Source organism: Sinocyclocheilus anshuiensis, unplaced genomic scaffold, assembly GCF_001515605.1.
Source record: "Sinocyclocheilus anshuiensis isolate Anshui unplaced genomic scaffold, SAMN03320099.WGS_v1.1 scaffold524, whole genome shotgun sequence".
NCBI lineage: Eukaryota > Metazoa > Chordata > Actinopteri > Cypriniformes > Cyprinidae > Sinocyclocheilus > Sinocyclocheilus anshuiensis.
In genome coordinates this window covers 3,355,947-3,374,125 of record NW_015555703.1, presented here as the reverse complement: position 1 = coordinate 3,374,125, position 18,179 = coordinate 3,355,947, and the positions used below count along the sequence as shown (strand labels likewise).

General features: G+C 38.8%; 2 protein-coding genes across 3 annotated transcripts; both read left to right on the top strand.

Annotated features, from left to right (window-relative positions):
* The first annotated feature begins 9,282 nt into the window (after window positions 1-9,282).
* foxq1a (forkhead box Q1a) lies at window positions 9,283-10,845 on the top strand. Its single transcript, XM_016464669.1, has one exon. It carries the CDS (start codon window positions 9,451-9,453, stop codon window positions 10,342-10,344), a length of 894 nt encoding a protein of 297 aa, XP_016320155.1. The 5' UTR covers window positions 9,283-9,450; the 3' UTR covers window positions 10,345-10,845.
* Window positions 10,846-14,554: 3,709 nt separating this feature from the next.
* On the top strand, window positions 14,555-17,666 carry LOC107671725 (forkhead box protein F2-like). Of its 2 annotated transcripts, none has more exons than XM_016464667.1 (2): window positions 14,555-15,908; window positions 17,101-17,666. In XM_016464667.1, the coding sequence occupies exons 1-2, from the start codon at window positions 14,921-14,923 to the stop codon at window positions 17,268-17,270; spliced, it is 1,158 nt and encodes a 385-aa protein (XP_016320153.1). In that variant the 5' UTR covers window positions 14,555-14,920; the 3' UTR covers window positions 17,271-17,666. The 2 variants fall into 2 exon arrangements, with proteins under 2 accessions (XP_016320153.1, XP_016320154.1); XM_016464668.1 differs by having other exon boundaries at window positions 14,556-15,908; window positions 17,104-17,666.
* Window positions 17,667-18,179: the final 513 nt, after the last annotated feature.

The following is an 18,179-nucleotide window of genomic DNA, read 5'->3' as shown; positions in this document are numbered from 1 at the left end:
CTCATGCGTGAGTAAGTTGTTTGGCTCTTTTTTCAAGTTTAGACAGAAAAAAGAGTAGCACGAGGGAGGGATGGGGAAAGGTTAGCGTGGATCCTGCCAGGGGAGTGGTGCTCTTCACTCAGCCGATACTGCGGCGGGACAGATTACACCGTGATTCTGATCTCATGAAAGAAAGAGTGCAGATCTCGCTCACGCTGGATGACGGTGTTGTTACGTGGCTTCCAGCGATAATGGATCAGTCAGCCGGGTCATTGCTGCTATTCGGTGCCTTGTGTGTCCCCAGAAAAGAGCATGAGCTTAAAATGCTGAATTATCTTAGTCTTAAATAACACCATTTGAACTTTAAAGATATTGAAGTTGATAATTTGAAAAAAAAAAATCAGCATTTTAAACACCAAATATCCCAATTTTTTAAATTCATATCCCATTTTCATGATAAATAGAACAATTACTAAAATTGATTTTGATGATTGAAAGTAATTTAAGTTGAAGACGTGGTGTATTTAAACTTCTTAAGTAATGTTTTTATTACTTTCTGTCAAAACCCAGTTCAGACCAAAGTATTTTTGACCACCCTGTTATTATTTTGTCCACCCTAATTTTGGCAAAAAAAACAAAAAAAAACAATTAAAATTAAATAAATACAAAATAAATTAAGTGTTTATGACAGTGTTTATGACAATTTATTGGAGTATCAGTAATGTATTACTTTGAAAAATAAACGAAAATGTATTTTATAAATTTGTATATGAAAACAAAAATGTAAAATGATGTGTGGGCAAGAAAGTACAATTCATACATAATATATATATATATATAATTTATTACCAGTTAAGCTTTTAAATGGACAAAGGGACATGTACACAATGCCCATTCATTAAAACTATTAGTCTTTTAAGCTGGACATTTTTTGACTTCCATTTCATAGATTTTGCTTCATAAATGCTTCAATTTATTTGCCTGAACTTGACCAAAACACTTTTTCTATCTTTTTCTATCATGACAACTCACAAAGTTATTTTAAAAAAAGTTACGACCCAATGTATGACCCAATGATTTATTCCTGTCTGTCCTCGAGTCACACTGAATCAACATTGAACTGAATCGAGCTGAAAAACAACACTGTTGTCTTCTGTAGTGCTGAAATTGAATTGGTTTCATAATTGATGAGCTTTACAACATTAATTTTCATGTTTACTAACATGAAGGTTCATCGACAATCTGGATTGTATAAAGCACTGTATTACTAAAAGTGACTTGACTTGATGTGACCAGACGGAGGGATTCACGCGTATCTGCCTGGAGTCATGAGCGCAAACTTTCTTTTAGAGATATAGTGCTCTGTATCTATTCCTGATATCTGACAACACTGAAAACAGAGAAACACCATCAGTTTGCGCAATAAAGGACCAATCCAAGAAGTGTTGAGGTGCTGCTGTCTTGATAAAGTAGTTATTGTGTGTTTCTTGTTTCACTATTACTCCTCAGTCTATTTGTCAATGGAAGCCTGTTTCCACCACAGATTAACTGATTTGTTATCTCATAATTCAGACGTTGTTTCTCACAATTCTGTATAAACTGAATGTATGAACTCAGAATTCTGACTTTTTTTTCTTGCAATTCCAAGCTTGAATCTCACAATTCTTGCTTTTTTCCCCCACCACGAAGTTAATTGCGACTTTTAACTCACAAATTATGACTCTTTTCCTCACAATTACGAGTTAACATCTTGCAATTCTGAGAAAAAAGTCAGAATTGCATGATGTTAGTTTATATAGGATTGTGAGGACAAAATGTCAGAATTGAGAAATAAAAAGTTGCTATTATCATTTTTATGATAATATGTCTGATTAAATTTGTTTTGTTTTTTTTTAAGTTAAAAGATATATGCATTATATATATATATATATATATATACAGTATATAAAACCTCTGTAAGGTTTGGTTTCTGCTACATCTCTAAAGTTACTAAATAATTGCCACTAACAAGCCCCCCAGCTTTTCTGAATAGAGCACTTTAAAACCAAAAACTCTTTGCCAGCCTGAAGTTTTCATGTGTTTTAATGTGTCATAAGTTGATTTCACAAAACCCTTCGGTTACATCTCCAACCAGGTGTCCTTCATCACATCACATCGTGTGACTCCAGAATAGTTGTCAGTCTCATTGTATTCTTGTTTCCATCAAGGTTTTTTTTTTTTCATACAGTATCAAGGTGAGAGACCTCAGTACCAAAATAGATGATTCACAATGGGCTCCGCAGGTTCAGACCTGTTTCTGCACCAGCCTCACTTTTCTAGCCCTCATATCTAAGAGCGTGAAACAACTTGAACCCTGTTCACCTTCATCTGCTGATCCTGTACTATACTTACAAAAGAAATAAAATCAGCTAGTGTGCATTGACAGATGCCACATGTCTGCATTTTAGCAGTGTTTAATATCTGATTTGTCTTTCTTTATCATCACATTTATATCATACAGATTTTTTTTTTTATCCACATAGTGAAATTCTTCATTATGTTTAAATAATTAGTTTGAATTGGGAACCAGAGTTCTCGCTGAGAACAGCATTTATAGATGAAAATAAGCCTAAGACAGCAACTTTGGACTTTTAACTCCACCCTACAATGCATGCACATTTCCAAACAACCATCATGCTTTTATAGGCAATTATGGAACAGAAAGTGTTAACAACTTGCGGTTATTTGCTTGATGAAAAATAATGTGAAGAATGCATTGTATTGTGCATAATGTATAGGTGTTAAAATAGCATAAAACTTGGCATTACAGGCATGTTCCCATTAAAGTGTGTGTGTCCAGCCCTGATCTGGAATCTAAGATGTTTATTCATCGTGATGTGCATCCAAAAATACAAATAAGCATCATTTATCAGCCATGTTGTGAGCAAATGCATTTTTAATGTTATGTTTTCTTTCTTGAAGTCAGTGAGCTAAATGAGGCTGTTTCTAGAGGATGCATGTACAGGGAAATTCTGCTAAATTGGCAAAATTTTTTGGCCATTGGCATGCTTTTAAAATATAAAGCCAGATGGATAAACCTCTTATGAAAACCATTGTAAATGTCTAAAGATCTCTGCTGCACTATTGAGGAAAACTTAACTGGTCACACTTTAGTTTGGGGACCAATTCTCACTAATAACTAACTATTAACTATGACTTTTGCCTCAAACTCCTAATTTGCTGCTTATTAATTAGTCAGTAAGGTAGTTGTTAAGTTTAGGCATGGGCATAGTAACATAATTGTAGTTGGTAACATAATCTAGGTTGCTTGTTTTAGGTAATGTAATCTGACTGCTTTTTAGATTACTTTCAGATTACTTTTTTATCTACCTGGTTTTATTCTTATACCATTCAACGTACCATATTAATATAAACAAGCAAAGAGAAAGAAAATACATTCCATTTTTTGATATTTTTGATAGGGTTTCCAAAACTGGGCTTAATGCAAGAACTGCAGTGGGTTTGTGAGTTGTTAAAAAGCTAATAATTAATTAAATCATAAAAAATGTAAAATAAATTATTTAAACACTTGAACACTAAAAATAGAAATAATCTGTTTGCCTGTTTACCATGAAAATGAGACCCTTTATCAGCATCAGAGAACTGAAAACATTTGAATGTGTGTTAAATTATTTAAATATCAATATTTCAAGTAAATATTGTTTTATTGTTTATTGACTTTGTTAGCATCATTGCAGGTACTTAAGGACGTTTTGCCATTAGGAAACATTGGATTATTTTGCTGTTACAAATTATGTCAATACCGTTGTTAAGCTCAATTCAGAATACAAAGAATTAAAAATTACGTTATGAAAATATAAAAAGTACTAATTTCACGTCAAACATTGCATTTACAAATGTGATTTTTAAAATGCGTAATTATTTAAAAGTCTGCACAAGTAGGGAATAGGTGCTCTTCTCATGTTAAAGGGGTTTGGCTAACAAAAATGTTTGAGAATCCCTGAATTACATTAATAAACATGAAAACAACAATGACATTACTGTACATGCTCTCTTTCTGTATCAATAAATCATGAATGATTTAGTGCCATTGTGTGAATTATAAATAATCATGTAATCCATAAAAAAGTAACTGTAATCTGATTGCGAACATTATAAAATGTAATATTCTGATTACGTAATCCAGATTACATGTAATCAGTTACTACCGAGCTCTGGGTATGTTGTAGAGTTAAGGGATCTATATGGTCTATATCTATAAAATGCATGCTAATAAACAAGTTAATAGTGAGAATTGGAAGTGTTCACTATAATAAAACTTGAAAATCAATCACTTAATTAATCAGCAGCTGTCTCCTAACAATCAGATATTTCCTGATTTATTTATTGGTTTATGTTTCAGTATTATTAGGTGCATTATTAGTCATTTTGGTTTAGGAATCAGTGGTTTGCCTCCTAATAAATTCATTGTGATGACACCAATGACATTAAAGGCGACCTATTATGCCCCTTTTTATAAGATGTAAAATACGTCTCTGATGTCCCCAGAGTGTGTATGTGAAGTTCTAGATCAAAATACCCCACATATAATTTTTTATAGCTTGTTGAAATCGCCAGTTTTAGGGTATGAGCCAAAACGCGCCGTTTTTGTGTTTGTCCCTTTAAATGCAAATGAGCTGGCCCTTTTCAGAAGAGGGCGGAGCTTCAAGAGCTAGCCTTTGCAAATAAGCATTCCACTATTACTACAAACCTGTTATCTTTACAGAAAACGTACTCGGTTTAAAAGTCAGTCATCTGATTGTACTGTGCATAATAAATGCGTGTTTATGAATTACACAGACGGGGAGCACGGCACGATAAAATTAACGACATAGCTGGTCTCATGGTGCCTTCGTATGCTATCACAAACTTTATAAGTCCCACTTGTGATTATGAGCTTGACAAATGCAAGCGGTCGACTTCACATTGCTTTTATATGCAATTTTTAACTACCACATTCCTATATTTATGATCATTCTTGTAGCATGTGAAGGCAGTATCAGTGAAAACAGGCAGAGACAATGGAAGCTTTAGCTTTAGCTAATTGATCCCTCTTTCAGAATCAACCTTTGCACAACTCCAGCACTGAACTGACCCTCGTTTGTGAGGCAGTCCGGCGTAAAATGATTAGCACAAACATATAGGACTTAAGCGTTTTTTTTCCGGGACATTTCCTTCGAAAATGAAATTGAACCACCGTGTCCTCAGCGGTCTATGGAGACTCCTATGTTCATTGGTGCATCCCAACACATGACACTTGTAATGCCTCTGTGGCGCTGAAACATTGTATCTCCAGCAGCTACAGCAAAAAAAACAGTAATGGCGGACTGCTGCTTCTCACTCAGGGCGGGGTCTATGCTAATAGGGTAGAGAGCGTCACAAATGGGCGGGACTTTTTCCCTACGATGACGTCAACGTAGGGAGAAATCTGGAACCGAGAACAGAGACTGTTTATGATTTATTGGGATTGTAAAAAAATGAGTGGGTGGATTTTTACCATTATAGGCTGGTTGTTTCCACACACTGCAGCCACACAACCTTATAAAAGTGATTTTTGCATAATAGGTCACCTTTAATGCACAAGCTACTCTAGTCACTTGTCACTGTGTTTCATTTTTCTTCATGCAATAACTCTGCTTGATCACACCTTGACAACATTTGACCGCATTTTCATAGTTAATTGAAAAGAGCGAATTTAAGCACGCAATACTTGTCAATGAGGCCGTCGGACTGTGTGCCAGTTGTTCCTGGATGATTTTCGTTATTATGTGACTGTGTGGAAAGAATCACTCTAGGCTTGAATGGTGAATGCGCTGTTTCTGTTTGCGATTATAAACAAGCGTTATGAAAGTAGGCTGTGGAAAACAGATCGCAACAGTGGGTCGTCCACCAGTTTTTGAGTTCAGTGCTCTTTCTTCACAACTTTGATGGATCAAAACGGTATGGAGATGCTCATTTGATGATATACTGTAGACATGGATCTGAGGAAGATTATAATGCAAACTGTATTAAAATATCACTGAGTCTGATGGTTATTACTGTCTGTTGTCAGTGCAAAGGAGATCATCTGAACGAAACAATGGACTAAAGACTGATATAGAGAGAGTTTGGTTGCGATCAGTTTCTCAATACCACTCGCATTGTTCAAGAAAAAGCGCCTCAGGACTGGCCTACACTCACGACTGTTTATGCTCAGTCCTGTTAGTTGTGCGCTCCAGATTACTGGAAACAATTTCAATCTGGAAAGCCACATATAAACACAGGAGGGGAAAATTAGAGGGTGCACATGCCTGTAACTCCACTGGTCCATCATAATTCTCTGTTGAACCTGCCCTGCATAACGCAACGCTACAGACCGCAGTATGTGCTGTATTTATTTGGCTAGGCCAGTGTGGAGTAAGCAGGTCCAGGCCAGGCTTTCGTAGAGGAATACCCATTCATTCCTGACTGCTGGAAGAAATATAACTCAGCATCTGACATTTCACATCAAGAATTCGGCCAAGTTTTAATGAACCACGTTCAAATATCAGTTCAAGATCCAAAATCTTATGCTCATTACAGCGCATAAAAAATGCTTCGGTTAAGTGTAGAAAACCAGGTGGTGTGCATTTATAGCACATTTTGACCAATTTGAAAAATGTCCCGATTTCACGCAAATCTCACCATCAGAGTTACTCACGTTCATTAAAAAACAAGCTTTACATTTTCTATTTTGCGTGTAGTGATCCACGTATGACAATAATTACATTTGTCTGATTTAATTAGCTCTGACTGCTTCAAAAAAATGAGCGAACCTTGAAATGATATTTACAAATCTAATTGAAATCATACATTAGTCACTAAATAGACCAATCTTGCCTTTTGAAATTAAATGGCAAAGGTGAGATCTAAATAATATGTTGTGGACATTCATTAGACAACTTATTATAATTGATTAATTAGCGAGGGACTGTATGCATCACGCAGTTTTCCCCTGTTACACCCTTAAGTTGTTTTTACGGTCTCATACAGCGAAAAACGATTAACTGGTAATGAGGTACTGCAGGTGCTATTACCAGTGCTTTTGCGGTTGGCCACAGTCTGGAAGTGGAACCTACTGCTTCATCCAATGTGCCGACTGTGGAGTGTGTGGTAAACCTCTTCTCACACATTAATGAATATCTGCAAAGCACTTCAAATCTAAATATTTGAGTTATGGTTCAGACCGCTGGTGAGAGCAGGATCCTCTCACCGTCACACCTGCAGGAGCACCGACCCAACACATGAAACCTGTGAGAGCGAGCGTAATATGGTGTCCTCTGTTTGTGCGGCAGGTTAATGGAAAGCAACAAGCAGTCAACAGGCCAAGGATGATGATGTGTGTCTCAGGCATAAACTGTTCATTAAAAATGTGTAGCATATTAAACTTGACAGTGGGGCTTTTTCTTGTTGCTTTGGCAGTGGAAACGAAAAACCATTGATGCTAATGAAGATTACTCTATGGGTTGTATTGGCATGCAACATATGCATTTCAAATCTTGAGTACTAGGAGAAAACAGAAAAAAAGTGCATGTATTAAACTGTTCATTTAGATTTTTTTCATATAATGCATTTCCTATATCATTCATCAGATACAAAAAGTTATCAAATGTTAAATGCTTATTATATATAGACCAATCTAGTATTTGCTTCAATAAATAATCAAATATGGCTTCATGTTTTGTTGGCAAAGTCTTATTTCACGTATGATGTATATTAAATGCGGTAGCATATATATATATATATATATATTTTTTTTTTTTTTTTTTTTTTTTTTTTTTTTTTTTTTTTTTTGTTTGTGGTTTTGTTAGGTGCTGATCAGACCTACTTAAAATGAGACAAAATATCTAAAAACCCAGTTTATTTTATTTTTGTTATTTATTTATTTTTTCTTATTTATTTATATTGCAATTGAATTATCAAAGGCAGAATATACTGGCACAGTTACTTAAAAATATAAAAAACTACAAAGCTCCTGAGCATATGTGACTTTGTTGACTTTAGAGCAAGTGAAATATAAAAAGTCGACTTTAAAGTTGCAAGCTTTTCGTTTTTTTTAAAGGGACTTTTCTTCATCGTGGTATTAGTATGATTGCAGAACCTTGACTTTTTTTTTTTTTACTTTAACACTAAAACATTGTTTTAATTTAGAAATGTACAAAATTATAAGAGGTATATTCAAGACAATATATGTATGAAATGCATACGTTTTCTTTTTAATTAACAGGTCTGGAGTCTCCAGACACAAATGAGTGTCATGGCATTGAAGCATATATCAAATATCTGTACTGCTCCTGATTTACAGTCTTAGACATTCTGACACCACTTGAATGTTCAAAACACATGAAGGAAACTATAATGCATGTTTTAAGCATAATTCTAAAGCACATTCTGCTTGCTTATGTAATATAATGTAAGTTGATTTTACTACATTAGACATGCAACACAGCTCAAAATGTGTCCATTCAGTGTTTAATGACTAAAATCTTTGATGCAACCTATAACTCGAGTTTGAAAATTAGAAGAAAGCTATACTCTAAATTCATAGTTGGCATTATGCATCTTATTTAACTGCATGAACGACATTCATCATGTAAAAGTGTATAAATGGGATGCTAAACAACTGCATAGTCATGATATCTCTGTTTTGTTTTTAAAAGACGTCCTCTTTTGCAGTATGCTCTACAGTTATGCTCTACTCTTAGGAATGCTTTAGACCAGAGGTTAAGCATAATATCATCAACAAATGTAACACGCTGCAGTTAATGACTAATGAGTAATGTGATCAACACAACTACACTGACATCAAAAATGTTGGGAAGTGATTACAGTATGTTAAAACAAATTCTAACTCTATTATAGTTTTAAGGACTATTCTTCCTATAGGTAAAGCTTTGGCTGACTGCGCGACGTGCCATGTCTGATAAACGCACGCCCCCTGGTTTCCTGAGGTGAAATTCTTCCGCGAGCGCGTTGAGCAAAGGTGAGCAAGGACGCAGGTGAAGCCGCCTCACTGTGACGAAACTCGGCTCAAATCAACAAAGCAATTCATCATGAGTCTGTCTGATGTTTGTCCACATACGCTCGACCGCTTTATTTCAAAACAGGGTGTGCATGATCCGTGTGTTTTTGTAAGAGTGATTTTAAGACTTAAAGTCTCAGGCCCCGCCCCCTGTAGGCATACCCGGAGGTGAGCGGCTATATTAGACAGCTGAGCGCGCGCTAGGGATGTTAAGTGCACTTATCTGCAGCAGGTACAGGTCCTGTCACTCTCACGCGTTGGATCGTGTTTGACAGCTCCGCGTGGATATTCTAGCTCTCAAGCTGCTTGTCCCGTGTGCGTGTGTGTGTGTTTTAAAGGAACCTTACTCGGCAGAAGCGTTTGGACAGTTAATAGTGTCACAAGTTCAGCAAATGAAGCTGGAGGTTTTCTGCGGGGGTCACTACGACTCCAAGCCCGCGGAGCTCTGCAGCGACGCCGAGGGCAGCATCCCGTCGCCGATGTCGGCGGAGGAAGAGCTGGGCTCGGATGGAGACTGCGTGGCGCACAGTCCCGCACCTGTTCCTCCGGGCGCTGAGAGCAAAGGCAAGCCCTACACCCGGAGACCCAAGCCTCCGTACTCATACATCGCTCTGATCGCCATGGCCATCCGCGACTCGAACTCGGGCCGCCTCACTCTGGCCGAAATCAATGACTACCTCATGAAAAAGTTCCCGTTTTTTCGAGGCAGCTACACCGGCTGGAGGAATTCAGTGCGCCACAATCTGTCTCTCAACGACTGCTTTCTCAAGGTGCTGCGGGATCCCTCCAGACCGTGGGGGAAGGACAACTACTGGATGCTGAACCCGCAGAGCGAGTACACCTTTGCGGACGGAGTGTTTCGTCGGAGGAGAAAGCGCATCAGCAAAAAAACAGGCAAGGAGCCAGAGGGGCCGAGCCAAGCTCCTGCGGTGGACACTATTGTTACGCCCCCTTCCAGCACCAAGTTCACGAGCTCTTTCGCCATTGACAGCATCCTCAGCCGACCTTTCAGGAAAGAGGAACGCCCCGTTCACAAAGCTGACACCTGGCAGGGGGGAGTGGACATGCTGCTGCCTTATGTCATGCGAGGCTCCCCTGTGGCTCTTCCTCACACGCAGGTGCTTCGACCCTACGGGCCCCCGGAGGACCCCGCCATCAGCTGCCGTCACCAACGGGACTTTTTCCCATTCCAGCTGACATCCGAGTGCCTGTCGATCCCACACACGACTGCGGCAGCGCCCGTGCCGGGCTTTCACCCGTTCAAAATTGACTATTTGTTGTCGTAATATCGTGTGGTTCTAGGGTGGGGTACTTTGGCACTTTCTGAGCACTTGTGACTTGATAAAGACATACATTTCATCCGCCTGCATAAAGATCGTCCGGGAATGTTTTATTCAAAATGGCAAGGAGTGAAAGTTGTGAACTATTTAATATTCTATTTGTATTGTCCTACTGAACGGTTGTGATGTTTTAAGCTGTCATCTGTGTATTTATTTGTCATTTGTGTTTGTTCTAAGTGTGTTGAACCAGGTGCCTCAAGCGAGTCTTATCAAAGTAAACTTGTTTTCATTTCAGATTTGCTGTTCATGATAAACTAGAGACGAGATCAATTTGAGTTCTTATAAAGAAAGTGAGGCTCCTAGCTGCATCTAAACTGGAATTATTGTAAACTACTTTCGCTGACAGAATGCATGCGCATTTTATATTGAATAATAAAACATGTTTTAAAAGTAAATCGATTCCTATCAATCAATACGTTTATCGGCAGATGTTTGAAAAAGTATATTATTCTGTGAATTCTGTCATGTGTGCAAATATATTTCACGAATTATAACATTTTCGCCCAATTACTGACAGTGCTGCTTATTGTGAGTTAAAATAGCAAATGTTGACTGGAAGTACAACGTGATTCATAAAACAAACAAAATCACGTTTTCCAACTCGTTTTCTCATAATGTAAGGGTGAATTCAAGTAAATTAGGACACTTTTGTCATTGAGACGACTGGGGAAAAATGTCCCAATAATCCTGAATTAACCCTCAATTATGTTATTGATTATATTTTTACAATGTTATTATGTTTGCAATGGCCAGAGAGTTTTATAGCATACCTGCATGTGCTGTTGTCCTCTGTCTGGGCGCCTCTGTTTGTTTTCACACTTCCCCTGCATCCGCATCCTTAACATGTGCACTATATTAATAATTCAGCGCGTTGAGACTGATACCTCTTGTTTTTGAGACTTTGGTGAAGGACAATAAATCAAGATAAAGCAGCTTCAGTTTGAGGCAGCTGTGAATATTGAAATGAAATCGCAAAGGGACGCAGGGTGAAATCGTTGAATACGTTTCCACGAGCTGTCCACGGTCCTGAAGATAAGATAACATAACTCAGCTGTCAAGGCCAAGTACAGTATTAAGATATACAATAAAATGCTTAATTTGTAAATCTATGCCCTTGCTTCTGCTTCAAACATAGCAGAAATATCCCTCAAACACTTTTCGTGTGTATGTATATATATATATACACATACACACACACACATATACATATACATATATACATACACATACAGATACACACACACACACACACATACATATACATATATATATACACACACACACACACACACACACACACTCTAAAAATGCTGTGCTGTTTCAACCATATTTCAACAAGTATGGACTAACCCAGCTGTTGGGTTAAAATTTTACATTAAATATTTAACCCAAAAGTTGGGTTAGTCCATATTTGACCCAAAGTTGGGTTGAAACAACCCAGCATTTTTTTAGAGTGTAGCAGTAATTGTTGTTATTATTGCTACAGTTTCGTTCGTTTTTTACTTTTATTTATTTATTTGACCATGTATGTTAATTCAATGTCATTATCGATATCGTATATAGAGCCTCAATTTTGCTTAGGTCAAATAGACACGTTCCAACAGATAATCTTCCTAAAAGGCAGACCGTTTCATAAGCACGATTTGGGGAATTATGATATCAGATGCACATTAAATTGACGAATTAACGAGCTAATGAAGGGAAAAAAGTGAATATAATCATTCGCGTGCGCAGGATAATAACCCACAAAAGTTAAAATGTCGATATATTAATGTCAGTATATTTGTATCCTTTATAGTTCCTAAATGTTACAGTCACAAATGTTGTTATTCACATAATTGAAATCGACATTATGTTAAGTCTGCAACACTGTGATTAGACACTTGCTCTGGCCAAACCAAAAAAAAAAAAAAATAATAATAAAATAAAACTCAACTTCTACGTATTAAGTGTAATGTGACGTCAGGAGAAAGCCATTACCACCAATCAAACTGACAAGGCCTGTTGCTATTTACGGCGTTTAAAGGGTCTATCATCTGGAGAGACTGTACTGCAACCTACAGGACGTAATGTACAATATCTGCTACACAACAGCGGGCAAAAGTGTGGTATTTCAAAAACAAGATTATTGTAATCACATTTCTTTCACACGGTCAAATGGTATTCTATATATTTCTACACATATATATAGGAAAGGAAATACACATATTACAAAAAATAACTGGTTGTTGGTTAGATTTTTAATAGGTATCCAACTTTGTTTTCTTTTTTTTTTTGTATTTTTCATAGCAAAATGAAGATGCAGGGAAAATTAAAATCCACGTCAGCAATTCCCCAAAGAGCGTAATCTTTGTTATCATCATGCAGTTTATTTGTTTGATTGCAATTTAAACAATCGCTGAAGTTGTTGGACTTGTGAGGGAGAGAAACATTCGTCACTCGAAGGCGCCTCGAGAACTCAGGGCTTTGTTTTTTCTTCGCAGAGTTTCCCCGAGAGCGGACACAGATATATTTAGATATATTTATGTCACTCATAGGCGCCTCGAGAACTCAGGGCTTTGTTTTTTCTTCGCAGAGTTTCCCCGAGAGCGGACACAGATATATTTAGCAATTCAATATTTATATTTTCTGTCCAGAACTGCAAATATCCGTCCCCCGAAGTGCCTCTTGTCACGAGGAGAGTAAAAACCTCTAATTTCGGCATTATTCTGCTCTTAGCATTGACAAACGCCGACTCAGAGTCACCTTTAGTCAAAAGGTCAGCTACAACAGTAGAGGAATCCAGCAGTCTAATACAAGAATACAACATTATCCCCACAATGAGAAACCTTCAAAGTCTTTCACGTATTTTTCTTCTGCACCGCGCACGCTTTTTCTAAGCCAAGCGTGCATCCTGAACGCAGCGGGGATAGTGGGTTTGATGTTGCCGGGAATTTTTGTGGCGATTATTTTCTTTACCTTTATTGTTATGACGAGGGCTGATTTTATCTCTACATCCTTTTGTTGGCTTTGATAAAGACTGCTTGTTTCTGCCTATGAGGCACGGCTGTGAAAACTGCCCTCGCGTTGCATTCGTATATTTTAGTGCGCGTATTCACGACGAAGCCAAATTAAAAAAGGCCAACAGTAAACAGTAGTAGAACAGATTAGTTTACAGAGCAAATAAATACACACACAAAGAATTGTTCTAAATAGGCCTAATCTTTGACACGCGTAATGATAATAAAACAAAATTCGTTAATTACAGAACCGACTACTTGGATTATGCAAGCATAAAAAATAATAATAATAATTAATATGATTATTATTATTGTCATTCGGCATGCACCGTTAAGTTGGATATTTTGTATTAAATATTTAATATAAAATCAAGTGACTTTGCGCATTTATTGTTATTTTTCTTTCACGATAATCATACATGTTGCGTTGCACTGGAGATATTTTTTTTCTCTCGTTTTTTTTTCCGTATGGCCAATTAAGCTCACTTTCCACAATTAATTAGTCCCTCTCTCAGGGGGGATGATAGGGGTCTGGGATGGTAAACTGACACTGCGCTGTGTGTGGTATATGAGCACTGGCGCAGCGGCTGATGGAAAAATCCTGCTTCCACTCATGTCAAAATCATTTATCCAGAACAGCCCTTTACAAGAACTTGTATACACTTGGAGATGGACTTTTTTCGCCCACCCCCATCATGCGTACTTTACAAGACGCTCAACCAGGTCACTGCCTTACGTGCTCGCATTCTTCTCTCTTCGGCGAAGCGATGTGCTCTCGCTTCGCACTTACTTCTCCAGACGGTCAAACGCGCCGTTACATCGTACCACTCACTAGAAGTGCTTTTCTATTTAAACCTCCCGTTTTCCAGTGCCAGAACTCTCACCAAAACACGCCATTAATTACTGAAGCTCTGACAGCCTTCGCCCCTGTGTTTGGCGTGTGGCGCTGTTGATTGAAACGTCGGACTAGGCTTGATAAATGGCGTTATTGCGTGTATTTAGGCTGTCAGAGGGGAGGTGGGGAGTCTCTCTCCTCGGACTCTGCACAGCCTCCTGCCAGACCGATAGCTGGAGGCATGCCAGACATGGAAAGGGGTGGGTCTCTGCAGTTTGAGGAGATTTCTTGGAGGAATTTAGTGGGGATCTAGGGGGCAGAGAGAGATTTACGAATTGATAGGTGGTCGCGTTTTGTTTGGCCGCACGTCTTTGCGCCAGAGGACTCTGGAGCATTGAGTTTCCTTCTCTTAAAGGATTAGTCTTCACGATGGCCACCAAGAGACTAAGGAGGGGTCGCTATCCGGGCGACACACAGCTGGTGGCTTCAACCAGGAGCGCGTTCTGCGAGCAGAGCAGAATTGTGGCGCACTGACCTCGGCCGCCTTGAAGAGTAATTGGCTTTTAAAAGAGATTTGCTTGGAGTACACAGAGTTTTCTCATTTATTTTTTAACCCTGACTCTACTTTTGAAAATTAAACCCGTATTTTTACATCCGTTCAGCTTCCTTTGGGCTACAAGGCTTAGCAATGACGACTGAGAGCTCTCAGCAGCAGCTGGACCCGACGCCGGCTCCCATCAGATCCAGCCCGGCATCCAGTACCATGCACTCGGCGCTTCAGAGCACACAGACAGCGCTGGAGAGCACAGCTGCGACCGGCAGCAAGGGCAAAAAGTCCAACTCGGGCATGAGACGCCCCGAAAAGCCGCCTTATTCCTATATCGCCCTCATAGTCATGGCGATACAGAGCTCCCCGACCAAAAGGTTAACGCTGAGTGAAATCTATCAGTTCCTCCAAGCGCGTTTCCCGTTTTTTAGGGGTTCCTACCAAGGCTGGAAAAACTCTGTCAGACACAATTTGTCTCTCAACGAGTGCTTCATCAAACTTCCCAAAGGCCTCGGGCGGCCGGGCAAAGGCCACTACTGGACCATCGACCCCGGGAGCGAGTTCATGTTCGAGGAGGGCTCTTTCCGACGCAGGCCCCGTGGTTTCCGAAGGAAATGCCAGGCTCTCAAACCCATGTACCGCATGATGAACGGCATCGGCTTCGGCGCTTCGATGCTGCCCCAAAACTTCGACTTCCAGTCGCCCTCCGCGTCCCTGGCCTGCCATACCAACGGCTACAACCTGGACATGATGAGCAACCCTGTGCCTGGCGTTCACACGGGTTACGATGGCCTCAGTACAGCAGGCCATCATGTCTCACACATGTCGCCCAGCTCGGGTTCTACATACATGACGGCGTGCCAAGTCGCTTCCAACGGCGAGTACGGCCCAGACAACAGCAACAGTCCGCTGCACTCTCCGCCGGCCATGAGCGGCTCTCTGGAGTGCCATTCGCCGTATGGAGCCGCCTCGGCACATTGGGCTTCATCAGGAGTGTCTCCTTACATTAAACAGCAGCCGCTAGCTTCCAGCAGCCCGACCTCCTCTGGATTACACTCGAGTATGCCGCCTTATTCTCTGGAGCAGGGCTATCTGCATCACAACGGCAGAGAGTCGGCCGACATTTCAGGTAAAGCATAATGTATCGATTTGAGATTTCTATATCAAGTTTAGCAGGTATAAAAAGGCATTATGCAAATATAATATAAATAAAAATAATGTAGCTGCTGTTATTATAATAACATTTTAATTTAATGCCGTTAAAAAAAAGGCATGCTTAAATATTACAATTTAAGCAAACACATCGATGTTAAATCAGATTTGTATACAGGAGGCCGACACCATTTGTACCAATTTAGCCAAATATTTCTCGATGTATTAGCAACGCGTATCGAAGCCATTTCATTAATGCTTTTAAAAATGCACTTACTATGTTTTCGTAGTACCTATTCATCGTTAATTATTTACAATTATGGACCATAGTATTTACAGAAAGGGCAAATTCCTTGAGTCATGAGACTGTACAATCATAAATGTTTTTTATTTCCTCAAATTGGGACATGCAAGTAGCCTAAATTATCTTCAGAGGCCTACATAGTTTAATGCGTTGCATGTGCTAGAGGCGCGTTTAGACTAATGAATTAAAGTTTGTGCGTGGCAATTAAGAATTACTCACACTTGCTGAGTTGATTTTCCTGCAGTGCTGTTTTGGAGAAACAGTATAATTAGGAAAATAGCAGATGTGTGACGCAGAAGGCCTTTGTGAGCTGTTTGGGATTTTTTTCTTTCTTTCCATCATTTCTTAAGGTTAAGAAAACAGTAGATTGGCAATGAAACCCCGACATTAATGCAAACTAAAGAGGATTTTACACGTGTATTCAGTGAGGGCTGTTTTATCTGTGAGGCTTCCTATGAGGCCCAGGTGGACAAAAAAATAAACACTTAGCTACCTAAACGACGTTTTAATATAAGAAAAAGCAAGACATATGCGGTGGATAATTGTTATAATTCTAATAATGCGTTGAAACAAAAATGGGAGGAAGTCTGATATCGGTTGAACTGAGGTCACTTACAGAGATTTACAGAAAACAATGCCATTGTTCTTAAAAGACTGAAATTGAAAGCACTCGAATGCATTGTCTGAGCTAGTAATAAGCATGTCTTCTATTAAACCTAAAAACAATAGGCTATTACTTTTCTGTAGAAAGCGCTAAACTGAAATGCATCCACTTCTAAGAAGAGTGTAAAGACAATTAAGCATACGTTCGATGACGACATTATTCTAGCAATATACTAATAATGGTGTGTTTTTTCTCGCTCAGCAGGAATGTCTCGATACCAATCCCACTCATCGCCAGTCTGTGACAGAAAAGACTTTGTGCTGAACTTCAACGGTATTACGTCGTTTCATCCATCCAGCAGTGGATCCTACTATCACCATCAGCTTCATCACCAAGGAGTCTGTCAAGATGTAAAGCCATGCGTTATGTAATTTAAACTACGACAAGCAGAAAATAATAATAATAATAGTAATAATAATAAACCCGTACGTACGGACTGAACTCGCAAATTACGAGATTGTGTGCGTTTGATGCACGGTTATCTATGAAGAATAAATACAATCAATGGAAGGCGAAACGAAGCCGTCCTATTCACTGAGAGAAACTATGAAGAAAGAAATGAACTGATCGGAACTGAGGACTCCGCGGGGAGCGAGAGCGTTTGGGCTTTTTTTGGAAAGATTATGACATATATTTACTATCTTGGAAAGACCTCGAAGCGTCTGCAAACGAGGAGACGTGATTTTAACAAAGCTGTTTATCCAGTCCATAATCAATAGCCAAGTCTTTTGTTTGATTTGACCACATTTTCAGTGAGGATGCGAAAGGCTCAATGACTGAGTATTTAAAGTCGTAGTAAAATGAAACCTTGTTATTTTCAATGCACTCAGCAACACCGCGAAATACTGAATTCTGAGTTCAATGGCGGGAATCAATGCATGTCACAAACCCACTTGAATACCAAATATCTTATTTGTCTAAACCTTATGTGTGTTTCTTTTTTGTCGGCTCTTCAGTATTTCCACCTCTTATATTTTCAGGGGTGAATGTGTAGGTTTGTGGGTAATTCATGTGTAAGAGGCCTACAAAAAACGTATTAGAATAATAATGATTGCACTTTTGTTAGTTTAACTAGTTGACAAATTACAGTTATGTACAGTACAATAAAACGATGTATTCTCAAAAAAAACAAAACAACAACAGTAAGTGTATTTATTTATTTATTGCTTAACCATGCTCAAATGAGTTATTTTTTTATTTTCTGTAAAACACGACCAAGACTGCTTTATTGTAGCTGGTTTGAAAAAAAAAAGCTTTCTAATTATTAAAATCAGTTTATA

What these genes read in the sequence shown, in the direction of transcription:
- foxq1a (XM_016464669.1), top strand. Translation starts at nt 9,451, where the DNA reads ATGAAGCTGGAGGTTTTCTGCGGGGGTCACTACGACTCCAAGCCCGCG.
- LOC107671725 (XM_016464667.1), top strand. Translation starts at nt 14,921, where the DNA reads ATGACGACTGAGAGCTCTCAGCAGCAGCTGGACCCGACGCCGGCTCCC. An exon ending in AGAGTCGGCCGACATTTCAG is followed by an intron (nt 15,909 to 17,100) that starts GTAAAGCATAAT and finishes TTTCTCGCTCAG; the next exon opens with CAGGAATGTCTCGATACCAA.